This window comes from Apis laboriosa, unplaced genomic scaffold (assembly GCF_014066325.1).
Source record: "Apis laboriosa isolate Shangri-la unplaced genomic scaffold, ASM1406632v1 scaffold9_cov152, whole genome shotgun sequence".
NCBI lineage: Eukaryota > Metazoa > Arthropoda > Insecta > Hymenoptera > Apidae > Apis > Apis laboriosa.
The window spans coordinates 4,124,550-4,137,647 of NW_025224966.1; the positions used below are offsets into that span (position 1 = coordinate 4,124,550).

The 13,098-nt window shown below is 34.4% G+C and overlaps 1 protein-coding gene across 2 annotated transcripts in view; it reads left to right on the plus strand.

Annotated features, from left to right (window-relative positions):
- LOC122719827 (protein timeless homolog) overlaps window positions 1–12,384 on the plus strand; it is a 183,913-nt gene extending 171,529 nt beyond the window's left edge. The window contains exons 21-28 of one of the 2 annotated variants that reach the window (XM_043946017.1): window positions 6,334–6,433; window positions 7,454–7,588; window positions 10,286–10,492; window positions 10,944–11,228; window positions 11,327–11,425; window positions 11,639–11,788; window positions 11,933–12,037; window positions 12,122–12,384. In XM_043946017.1, the coding sequence (XP_043801952.1) occupies window positions 6,334–6,433; window positions 7,454–7,588; window positions 10,286–10,492; window positions 10,944–11,228; window positions 11,327–11,425; window positions 11,639–11,788; window positions 11,933–12,037; window positions 12,122–12,348 (1,308 nt within the window). In that variant the 3' untranslated portion in view covers window positions 12,349–12,384. The remainder of the gene's footprint in view (window positions 1–6,333; window positions 6,434–7,453; window positions 7,589–10,285; window positions 10,493–10,943; window positions 11,229–11,326; window positions 11,426–11,638; window positions 11,789–11,932; window positions 12,038–12,121) is intronic. The other variant, XM_043946016.1, reaches the window with a different exon arrangement.
- The last annotated feature ends 714 nt before the right edge of the window (window positions 12,385–13,098 follow it).

Sequence of the window (13,098 nt, forward strand, 5' to 3'; positions counted from 1 at the left end):
GTCGGTGACATGCTGAACATATGCAAAAAAATGGAGACGGAGAATTGCTAGTAGGAACTGTAAATTCTCGGGAGACAATTCTTCCACGAAGGAAGGATCTTTCTCCTTTTCTCCTTCTTCTCCTTTAGAACGAGATCCTCCCCCATGTTCCTGTTCCTGGATCACGACTTCCGCTGTGCCAGCAAGACTTCTTCCCTCCCCCTGTTTCTCTTCCCTTCGTGCCAACCAACGGGGATGGATGTATATCAAGATCTTTTCTCCCCGTCAAGTGTTCCTTTTCCGTGCTGTTCCTCCGGCGCACTGCGAAAAGCTATCGCTTTGTTTGCGCTTTGCCTTTTCCAACAACCCTGTGAAGATTTTCGGGCGGAATCCTAGACGCATAAATAGAAGGGAGGCGGCCTTCCTTAACTTTGAATAGGGGCCGTTCGTATCGTCTCGGTTCCCGCCCTATTGGAATCGGTTCAAAAGTTGACAATTAATCTCGTCCAAAGTATAGTTGTTCCTTATCGAAATTCCGAGGGGAGGGGGGAGGTACGAAATTTATGGGGGACGCGTACAATCGTTGGCAAAAATCTTCTTCCAGTGAGAAAAATCTAATTTCAACCGATGATTTGATGCGCGTAGAACGTTCGAGTATCGGATTTTTCTCGCATTGCGGGTATAATAAAATTCGATATAAGTTTAGCTTGTATTATTACGAAGTTACTTTACTTTGAAAAAAAAAGTTTAAGGGTTGATTTGTTCGGTCTCTCGAACTGAAGTATTCCAACAACAAAGATTGTACAATAATTTAAACGAGAAATGGAGCACTACCTTCCCCTCTTAACGCCACCACCGCCATTGGTAAAAACAATTCAACGATATTATTCTTTGACGGGAAGTCGTACGCCGGCGTCTTGAAAACGCGGCAATAAATTTTTCCTTTACTCTCTTCAAATCGTGGGGGCAATATTAAAGTTTCCGTTCACGAGTTTCCATCGTGGTTTATTCGTTCAAGCGCGTTATTTCCCCTGCCGCGCCCCCTCACCCCTTTCGTAACCCTCGAGGAACTATCGCTTTGTTTGCCTTTTGCCCTGCGAGACACGTATAAACATTTATATCGAGCGCGAGAGTAAGGCGAGGCACGCGCTGCGTGAGCTTAACACCCTCCTTTCGAAAATTTATTGCGAGGAAACGACGGGAAACTATCGAAACCGGTAGCGAATAATTTTTTTCTTTTTATCATTCTTTTACAATCGATCCTTTGTGTATTGAAAGAATTGCATTTTGGGTGTAAGCGAAAACAACACGGTGATATATAGAGATAAGAAATTTTGGAACTCGATGAAAAAGAGGCAAATATTACGTTTACATTGACGTTGATGAATGTTTTTGTTTTATGAATCGACCGTGGAAACATATATATTTCTTTTTTCTTATTTTTAATTTTCTTTTGTCGAGAAAAGAGAAATTATATAAAAAAAAATAGTATTTAATTTTTGCCTAAAGAAAAAAATTTATGATACAAAAATATGATAAAAAACAATTGTACTTTTTCTATAAATAGTGAATAGAAAATACCATGATGAAATCGCATTCTAAGATGAGAAAATTCTGAACAAACGATTATAGTTTTTCGATTCGATGTTTATTTCCTCCCTAATTTTATTAACGACGTAAAATATAAATTTGCAATGACTGTTAATAAATGTTCTTAGTACATCGATTCTTCAAGTGTATTTGTAACCGGTTGAAAAAAGGAAAAGAGAAAATGGAAAAACGAATTTTTACTCGTTCAAAAATGCGATACATTCAGAATCATCCTATTCGATGAATAAGGAATACACACACATACACACATACGCACGCATTGTGCGAATTTTCCACGTACAATAAACGAGAGAAAAAGGGAGAAGGGGAATTGCACGACTACTGCCTCGCTACTAAATCATTTCAATAAAATCGAGAACCAGTGGCAAAGGGATAACGTTTCATTTTCAACCAGCGCAACAATGGCTATAGAGAAGATTATTAGATGGTAAAAATGGGGTAGCAAGGAATTAAGAAGAGTGAGAAGCACAGTGAGAAAGCGAGAAGCGATTTCAATGAGTTTTGTTATACTGATATTCGCTCCCTCCCCCCCCCTCCTTCGCGCGTGTCCTACTCGCTTTTGAATAATCCTTTATGCGACAACTTTTCAGACTAGTTACAATACGATTTTAAACAAAAAACCTTTTGAAACAAGTGACTACCGTTTCATGTATTATGTATTACATAGAACCGGAAAACCAGAATTTTCCAGAGCTTCAAAAAGTGCGAATGTAACGTGGTGAAACTTTGAAGAAAATTTACATGAAAATGTAGCCCGAAATGAGATCCACCATTCGCATGGACGTTAAATTTCATACGTAACACACTTTTAAGCGTGTTCCTCGCTAATCGAATAACGCGATGAAAAAGTAGGAGAGGGGGGGAGGCATGAATATCGTAATTATTTATTCTACTCGTCGTGGAGTTATATATATATATATATATATATTTTTTTTTTTTCATCATCGTTATTCGAACGATACGTAGCCAAAGATCGATATAAAGTTATCCGATCTCGCCTGTTTAATGTTATTTCGATTAAAGATTTCAGAATCCACGAGTCTCTCTCGCTTTGTCAACGAATTTGAATAGAAATAATACCGAGGTCTATACGATACGAAAATTTATTCCAAAGCCAATAAAAATTTCTGTTTACATTCCTCGTTTTTCGATAAAGTTTCAGCCACGGATTATGTAAAACGGTGTTTTCATTTTCTAAGAATCTTAGGATTGGTTTTATTGTATAATCATCTACGAACCAGTATGCTAATTAGGAAGAATATATATTATGCATTGTATTCGATTTCCTTTCCATTACTCTTTTCAAACTTGTTTTATAAAGGTTATTTAATTTTTTTTAACTTTCTTTAAGTTCTTCTTATCGAAAAGTATAAAATCTGTATAGGAAACTTTCCTCTAGTTTCTTTTTTTTTTTTTTTTTTTTTTTTTAATACTTTTCTTGTTCAATGTCTTATTACATTTATAAATTTTATAAATTAAGCGTATAAATTCGCGTACGAACCATTTCGTTTAAATCCTATTGAATTTTCTCTCTCGTCATATCCACCCGTTGTATTGTTCATTCTCGGCGAAAATTTGCAAACAATTGCACAATATTGTGGAAGTTAAAGTGTCGCAAATGTTCTGCATTTCCAGGTAATAATTATCGAGCCGAACGAAACCGTTTCTGCGGTAATGAAATTCGAAATGACGATAATACTCTTTCCACGTACGAGATACAATATCCTTTCTCCAAAGAATTATCACGTCGATAGTACTCGATAAATTCCACGTATACGTATATATATCACCTATATAATCCGTAAATCATGTTACAAATTCATCCTCCTATCATATTAACAAAAAATACTTTATTTTAACTTTTCGAGTTTATTTATATAAACATATTATAACTTTAACGTATTCAAACTGAAATTTTCGAACGAAAAACGATTCCAAATTCTTCGAATCGCACACGATCAATGATCGACGAATTTATAATAATTTTAATATTAATTTTCATCGAGTAATCGAATCTTTCAAACGTGATTTCTCGGTGAAGAAAATTGGCGATTTAACCGGATCTTCCTCGTTACATACTTGCGTTTGTCGAGAAGCTATCGGACAACACCGCGGCGGAACACGTTATACCGATAATCTTGAGACATTACCTGGTCTAAGACGGGCGAGGGAGTCGGGAGCACGTGCGCCAAAAGAGAAATAGAGGGGAAAGTGGGGGAGAGCGATGGGTTAAGGCGACGATATATCCGTTAAAATGGTATTACCCCACTTGGAAATCGACGATTAATCATCAGGTGTGCGCACCCTAGGTAGGAAAGGAGGGCTGATTGCCCCCGTACCATTGATTCGGGGACAAACTTGGTAGTAAGGGGTGTTATTGATTTCTTGACGGATCCTTACCCATCGAGATCCCCGTGCAGCTGCCATTTGGGAATTTAACGAGCGACTGTTTTACCACCTTGATGTATGCGCCGATCCAACGGAGGGGAAAATTTGAGCAATTACTTACACCGCTGTTAGCGTTGAGTATCGCGTTCATTCTTCATACTCGTATAATCGATTCAACATTCACAATTCTAAAGTTGAACGTTACGTGGATGATATAACGATTACAATATATTTTATCCTTGAATATATACTTCATCATAATGGATATGTTTAAAAAAATATATTTGCACATTTAATAGAAGCTATTCCTAAATATCAATTCTTTTTAAAGGATTTTTCTGTGACATCAATATTCGAAATGATTTTTATTCAAATTTCATTCAACACTCGCCAACAAATTTCTTCTCCAAAAGAATTCACATTCTGTCATAAAGAACTTCTCTCGAATCTTTCAATCTCGCCGTAAAAAAAGAAAAAAAATCCTTTTCTCCCTCCCCAAAGAAATTAATAAACCCTGCATCGGTTTGATAAGAGCAACGTTTCGTGATCGCGAGCGGTACGAAAACAACCAGCTATTTATCGTGCAAATGAGGTTCTGGAGGAGAATGCTCGCCGTCTAATTCCTTGATCCTTAAGCCGTTGTTTCCTCGCGAGGAGATAAAGGGGAGAAAAAATAGGAGGGTCGTTTTCCGACGATTACGCCTCCCCCTTCGAAAGCTGAGGGAGGATGGGCCCTCCTTGTCGGTGGATCCTAAATGGCCGTCGCGTAGAATCGCGCGACTTGGCCGACTAAATGAACGTCAAATGAACACCCTTGGCCCGATTCAGTTTCGAGGGGCGAACGGTATCCACGCATGAAATTATTTAAATGAAACGCTTTCACGAGCGCCTAGCCCGCCCCCTTTCGTGAATTTCCTTCACTCGAATCGATAATGCGTCCCATCCCTTTTCGTACACACAGCCTCTTGCCGATCCTCATTTGCCCGATCCTCCACGTTTCATCGTCCGCGAAATTATGATGACTCTTCGAGATTGGCACGAGACGAACGGTATCGGAAGCGAAATAGAATAGAAGATAAATAGAATAGAAGGAATTCGTCGAATGATCATTGCATACGTGGTATTGGAGCGTATGTCGAATCGAAATGGAACGCAATTCGTTTTATGCGTTTTATTTATTGTTTAGAGAATTTGTAGATAAGATAATATATTATTATCGAACGTGAGATTTGAATCGTTTTTTTTTTCTGAAAAGAGTAGAAAGAGTTTAAGAGACGTGTACGCGGACGGAATTAATGCGTATAATTTTATTAAACGTCTCGTTAATATATTCGGTTGACGAGTTTTAGAGAAAGTACGGATCTTTCGATCGCAGATCTCAGCTTTAACTGAAGTACAACATTTCTAGTAATTAATTTGATGTGAGATAAACTTTGGAGGGACTTCCCTGGAAGGAATTTGCCAGGGAATCAATAATATCCCGAGTAATTCAATCACCGCTTGCTAAGGGTGAAACGGCAATCAATCTATTTTCTGCTAATAGCTAGGTATTCACTAAGAAGCAATTAATCATCAGATTTGTAAAATTTCGTAAAAATATCGATAAAGAGATAATTTATAATAGAAAATTTTATCTTTTCCAAGTTATTTGTTATCTGTAAATAATGTAATTTTTCTTTACAATTTGAAATAATGAATATACTGTTGTTATAAAATATAATCGAATGTAAATATATAGATCTATTACTAATTGAACGTAAAAATATAGAATAAAGTATTTGTTGCCTCGATTTCGAAGAATCGTTTATACTCGACTGATTTTTATTATATTAACGAATTTGTGCTATTGATAGTGTACTTCAAAAAATGTCGAAAATCTTCATGAAGTGGAACGAAGAATATAGAATATAGAATACAAAAAAAAAAAAAATAGTCAATCATATAATATCATATATAAATTCACGATATTTTTAACAATCCGTTTTTTAAAAAAATTAATAAATAAGATATTTATAAACACATTTTATACTTATTTACTATCTCGTATTTTTCTAATACCTTATTAAAAAGAAAAAGAAATCTTCTCAAAAGAATCTATTCCCGAACAAGATGAGAAGTTTTTGGAAAAAAAAGATCTCCAAACGTAATTAACGACTAAAAAGAAATTCCTTGAAAGTTGTCCGAAACTAATTTTATAAAAATACATTACTTTCAAACTTTTCTCAACTTCCAAGTAACCCAATACAAATCGTCACTTAACGACATCCAACAAAAATTTCTTTTTCGCAAAACTTTTTTTTTAAAAGAGATAAGATAACAAATTTAAAATATTCACGGAAACAAAAATTGTTGCAGGCTGTACGAAGCGAAGTGCAAAAAAGGCTTCCAAAGGAATGGTCCGAAGAAGAGATCGCTCAGCTCACCGAACTTTGGGAACAATTAAAAAATGACGATGGTAATTCTCTAAAAAAAAAAAAAAAAAAAAAAAAAAAACAACTGCGAATTACTTGTGCAACATTTTATCCAACGAAAAAGGGAACCAAAACGAGAAGAATATATTTCACATGGCAATATATACATACTTGAATATCGAATATTTTTGATCTTTTTATATACATCCATGCACTTTTTTAACGCTCAAATTTTCCACAAATGAATAAAATTTCGCAGTCAATTAATGAACAGAAACGAGATATAACCCAAAGGGATCAGGAATGATCGATACCCGGATGGCCGCGTCTTGAAACAGTCAAAGAATTCAGCGGATGCTCGTTTGAGAATTCATTAGCACCCGATGACGATTCCCGAAATTTAATTAAGCGGCGAGCATCGGGTGACGACCGGCTGCTGGCTGCAGCAATAATTCGAATTCCGTCTGAACGGCGAAGAATAATATCCTTTCGGGACAGGAAGATTTTCAGAAAGTCTTGTAAAACTTGCTTCATTCTCGCGGGCTGACCCCGCTTTCTATGATTTTAATACTGGCAATTATTCTCACCCCATTCTCCATTCTCGACGAAAATTCCCCCGAAAACTGCGATATCAACTTCGCCCTCCCCCCCCCCCCCCACTTTTCCTTCGAAACTTTGATAATATCATTTTTACCTCGAATACAATTCTCGTTCTACGAAATTGCCGGGTTTCGTTTAACGAGATATCAACTTTCAATTTTTCCCCCCTACAATTTCTCTTTGCAATTGTAATTACCTCTCCTAGCTTCTTTTCTGATATTTTTTTCCCCCCTTTCATTCTTGATTTCTTTCCAATTCAATTAATACAAAGCGTGGTGATAATAGCAGGGAAAAATTAAATTGGTGGAAAAGAAGAAGAATTACGAAAATATCTAAATCTGCCGTCGAAATATTCTTCTCTTATCGATGCAAGGATTCAATTTAATTTCGCCTCCCCGTTCAATTTCATCTTCTTGAACGTCGAATTAATACCGATACCGATTTACCGTTGTTGTGTACAACAGATCCCGTGGACCTGATCTTCAATGGGCTGACAATAAAGCGACCGAAGCCAAAGATCAAGGAGAAGCTTTTGGAATTAGGATTGGCCACGGATCGCAAGGATCTTCGCAAAAAGCGATCGAGAAAAAGCAACCACGGTGAGTGTGTTCATCCTCTCTCTCTCTCTCTCTCTCTCTCTCTCTTTCCCTCTCTTTTTCCCTCGCTTTCCCTCGCAACCCTCTTTGCCCTCCTCCTCCTTCCCTCAGCCTTTTCTCCGGGTCTCGAGCGGCTCTGAAGCACCCCTTGTTCCGGCCAATCCTATCCCATTCCATTCGCATCTGTCTTTCTTACCGCCGCCCTTCCGCGACTATTCCCATTCGATCAGTCTTTTCTGCTAACACGATTGCGACCGACCGCGTGCGATTGAACTCGGTTTTTTGGGCGGAGAGGAGGCGACACTTGACGCGAGCTGAATTAAAGAAAGTGAACTAGGGGAGGGGGGCTAGGATAAATATCGGGAGGGGGAGGAGTGATGAGATCAATTTGGACAGGGATCGAACCCTCGCAGCATCTTTCTTTTGATTGCTCACGATTCAGCAATATTTTTTTCTCCATCGAATAATATCCTCGTGCAACGAGTTATCACTTGTTTGTCCTCTGCAAGATTGATTAATCCAATCTCGGATCATCTTCCGGGAGCATCGTAAGATTGTTGAATGTTGATTGTTGATTGTTGAAGCAAAATATTAATTGTACTTCGAGTTTTTTGTTTTTGTTATTCAAAAAATTTCGTAAAGAATTTCGTGAAGAATTCTTAGGCAAATTTTAATTTCTTTTTCTTCAGAATAATTTTAATTTTAAAAGGAATTAAATATACACATGTGTGTCAATATATATAGAGAGGTTTGTTATATAGATTTGGTATACAGATTATCTTTAAAGATAAATGAATACAAAAGTTGATGTGTAAATATATCGAGATTTATTTGTTATAAATTGATTCAAGACTTGGTGAATATTTATGGAGTTAATCGAAATTTGAACCACGTTTGTTAATGATTTAAATAACCGATGGAACAAATATTTACTTTAAAATGAAACGAACACATCATTATCACTTATATACCAAAGTGACCATAGATTCGACCAACAGTCGACCAACGAGTAATGTGTACGCAGAAGATACGGTTGAAATAATATTTGCGTTCCTAGTTGGACGTTATGCAGGAGCTTGCTAGCAGTTCATGGTTGCTATCGTAGGTGAATACAAATCCCGTTATTTAATATCGAAAAACGGGGATTCCAGACGTACGTGTAGTAGTCTTCCCACTTCTGTGCCAATATCACTCTTCCCTCGCTCCCATTATACCGCCAGGAATTTCATATTTATCATTGTTATTGTTTTTCTCCATCCCGCCTCCTTTCTTATTTGTATTCAATGCGCCGTCATAGATCGTGTCGTAGATATACTTTGAGGTTAGGAGAGGAGAGGGATAAAAGCGAACTTTTGTCTCGGCTCACGATATACATTGAAACAACTGACTTTGCTCGATGCTTTCGCGAAATGAATGGTATCACGCGATACCATTCATATATATCTGATATATTCGTGGATGCAATGGAGGATTCTAGAGTGTGAAATTTATATAAGAATGTGAAATTCGAATAATATTTTTGCTAAGAAGTTGATCGAATTTTCACTTTCGACGCAGTCATGTACCATTAACGAACGATAAATATTTGAATTCTCAGAAGTTTTAGTCTCTCGAGAGTATTTTTCATGAATGGATGTTAAGAGCGACAGAAATTTTCACTTTGAAGGAAATTATCGAGAATATGAAATTTTCAAGAATATTACTCTCAAGAGTAATATTCTAAGGTATCTATTATAAAAGATAAGAGAATAAAATTTTTTAAAGAGAATTCTTCGTAAATGTAGATTTGATTATACGAGTTTCACTCTCGATGCATTAACGAAAAATAATTATTGAGAAAAAATTTAGAAAGTTTCACTCTCGAGTGTATTCATACTCGTTGAGAGTAAAACTCTGGACAATTACTCTCGAGAGTATTTTTTACAAGTGGACACTGGCGTTGAAAATAACTCCACTCTTTAACTTTCACTCTCTATGCTGAATCCAATTCTCGAAAAATAACTCTCAAGAACAATTCAATAATCTTTTTTTTTTTCTTTTTATTTTCTATTTCTTTCCGTGTCGTTTTGCTTCATCTATGATATTAGACATCGATTTATCCACTAATTCTATGTTATTAATTTTGCGCTGATTCGATCGAAATTTCTTACAAGTTCGTTAATGTTAATGAACTTCGTCGGAAATTTGAAGTTTCCAAGTTTGAAAATTACCAAGTTGCAAGAGCATTCTTCTTTTTCTTACTGATAATGCAATATACATGTAAATTCTGATCTCTTACTGGAAATTTTTTCGGAAATTCAATATATACACGTATACGGTGACATTTCTATAGAAAAATTTGAAGAGTTTTCTTTTTAATTTTATTATCGCGTAATAAGAATGCAGATATGTAATTTAATTGAATATAGTTTCAACTTGTGTGGATTTTAATTAAAAACTTGGAAGCTCAAAGTTAAAAAAAATAATTTCCAAGTTTTTTTTTTTGATTTTAAATTAAAATTCTACTTTATCGTTTCAAAAAAAAAATTAAAAATAATTTAAAAAATTAAAAAATAAAATTAAAAAATAATTTATTAATAATCTAACACTATTATTCGATACGTGACTTTCGAATCGTGTATTTAAAATATATATTTTTCTCGCAACAGTTAGTATCGATGAAAAAAAGTTTATATCCATTTCCCATTACTTTGTAAAAAGGTAAATCGTCGTGGGAAACGGAGTCTGTCAGTAATTCCGACGAGGATAAAAGCAGCGACGAAGAAGCTGGGAAATCCTCGAGCAATAAGAACACGGCTCCCAATAAACCAAGGAACAAGGGAACGAAGAAAAATGCGAAGAAACAGACAACGATGGTTTACACGGATGTACAATTATCTGGACTCTTGAAAGATGTCATCGAAAGAAGTAAGTAACGTTATAACATTTCCCCCTTTTGCCACTTTTTCGCGATAAATTTTAGTGATTTATGAGAATAAAATTCGTGCTACTTCGAATATTATTACACTCTCTTTCCTTCTTACGTAATTTTTTTTTTTTTTTTTTATGTTTGACAAATATCTTCTTAGAGAGTTATAGAACGATTCGCAATTCGAAAGAGAAAAAACGAATGGAAAAATGTGACGCTTTGTCAAAGATACTGTCGACAAATTCGTGTGCTTTGCATCACGAGATCCAGGATTTTGTCAAAGTCGTTACAAAATCTTAATTGTGTCTAGCTTTTTACTAAATGCTTTTTATCATTGTATAAATAGTATTACTATTTATTAATATAAATATTTCATAGTGCAACGTGGACATATATCATAGATGCAGGGATTCTTTTATGAAAAAATAACGGATCTTTTTGATAAATCAGATATGAGCGAGGCTCTGGAATGGATCAAGGAATCCCTACTGGATGTCCTGGACGATCGAGACGAGGAAAGCTCCGAAGGTATTCCCTTAGTCCCGCTGACAGATTATTCGTCGGCTGCGATGGATTCACCGAGCTTTCAGAAGCTTATTCGGGCTATGGGATTCACACCTCCTGCTGATGAACAAGAATCTTATTGGCGCATACCATCTAATATGCTTAACTCTACGATTCAGAAACGATGTAATCTTATTGATGCTGCATTGGCAGGAAACTTCTCTGTTGAAGGTAATTCTTTTTTTTTTTTTTTTTTATTTTTCATATACATATATAAATTAACGAAATTATATTCTTTATATTCTTTCATATTTTAAAAATAACACCAGAAGAGTCACAGAAAAAAAACGAATCTGACGATGATGAAGGTAGTGAAAGCAATGATGATGACGTTCTTGAAAATATTAAAAAATATTTCAGTTCCAGAGGTACGTATAAATCTTATAAATTTATTTTTAACGTTGCATACTATGAATAATTCGTTTTCATTCGATAAAAGTAATATTATGCATTAATAAATTTTTGCTCGCTCATAACAATTCTGTCTCTGAAGAATACTAGACAGGTATCTGACATTGTTAAAATATTGTTGAAAAGGAAATAATTAAGAAAAAAATCTAAAACCTTCGTTTACTCATTAGCAGAGCCACAGCTATCGACTTCTTGCGAGCCTGGTATTGAAATCAGTGACCATCCTGTACCATTGAAAAGCTCCACAGTTCTCTCTACATCGATCGAACGCGTCGATACAGAAATGGAGGAAGCAGATGTAGAAAACTCGAAAAAAATCGGTACGTTTTAGAAGAGTTAGCTATATATTCTTTAGTTCAAGATTAATCAAGTATTTTGAAATTTATCGCCAGAAAAATGTGTTCAATAATTTTTCAATATCTTTATCAAGCTAAATAAAAAATATTAATTTTTAATAATTATAGAAAATCCAAAACCTGAAAGAAGAAAATCTAGTGGTCGTATTAATCTACTTGTTGATTCATCTGATTCTGAATTGGAAACAGAAATTAAATCTGTTAATGCTGAAGGTAAATAAAAAAGTAATATCTGTGTTAAATAAAGATTGTTAAAAACATAATTTTATTTTATTTTTATAATTCAAATTTATATAGACGAAGAAAAGAGACGTCGATCTGATGAATTTGAAGAAAAAAATGAAACTGTGAAAAAACGTCGTTTATTGGATAGCGATGAAGAAAATGAGTCATTAATGTCTCAAAATACTGAACAGAAACGAATAAAAATGATTATTAGTGACGATGAAGAAGAACAATTAGCACCAGAGCAACATAAAAAACAAAAATCATCTCGTATAATCATTAGCGACGATGAAGATTAATTGAAGAAAAAAATTGTACTCTTGTCAAAATTTATATTTGATTATATTCTACTTATATTATATAATTACTATATGTTTGTATAAATTACGAAATATAATTTACTTTATGACAAAGATTTTATTATATCCTGTCATTAACACATATAATATGAAATACAATTTTACTCATCAAAATAGCGATAAAAATTAATAATATAATATTCTTATTTCTAAATTTATAATTTTTTTCAAATCTTTGAACAAAGACAATGTATTAAGAACCTATATAAAAAGACTATAATAAATTTAGAAAGATTAAATTCAATTTTAAATACTCAAGAAAAAACATATAGAAATTAAATGGAATGAATTCTATTATTTTTAATCAACAAGTCCGATAATGATACAATAAATTAATTAGAAATCGACATCTTTTCTACCCATGAATTCATACATTAAAAATGAACAAAAAATCAAGTTAGTGAAACAAAGATAAAGATAATATAAAAATATTCAAACTAGCACTATTTTCAAATTCCCACAAATGAAATACAAAAAAAAAAAGGATAATAAATAATAGAAATAAGAAGAGAATTGAATACTAGCGCCATCTCCTAAGTATCAAAGTATCTAAACCTATACCTGGTAGGTCTAAAAAACTTTTTACCCAATATCACCACTATTAATGTATCGATTTTTTTACTATTAACCATTCCATACTATCGTGTTTTATTTTCACATATCATTATATATAATAATATAGATTCCTAG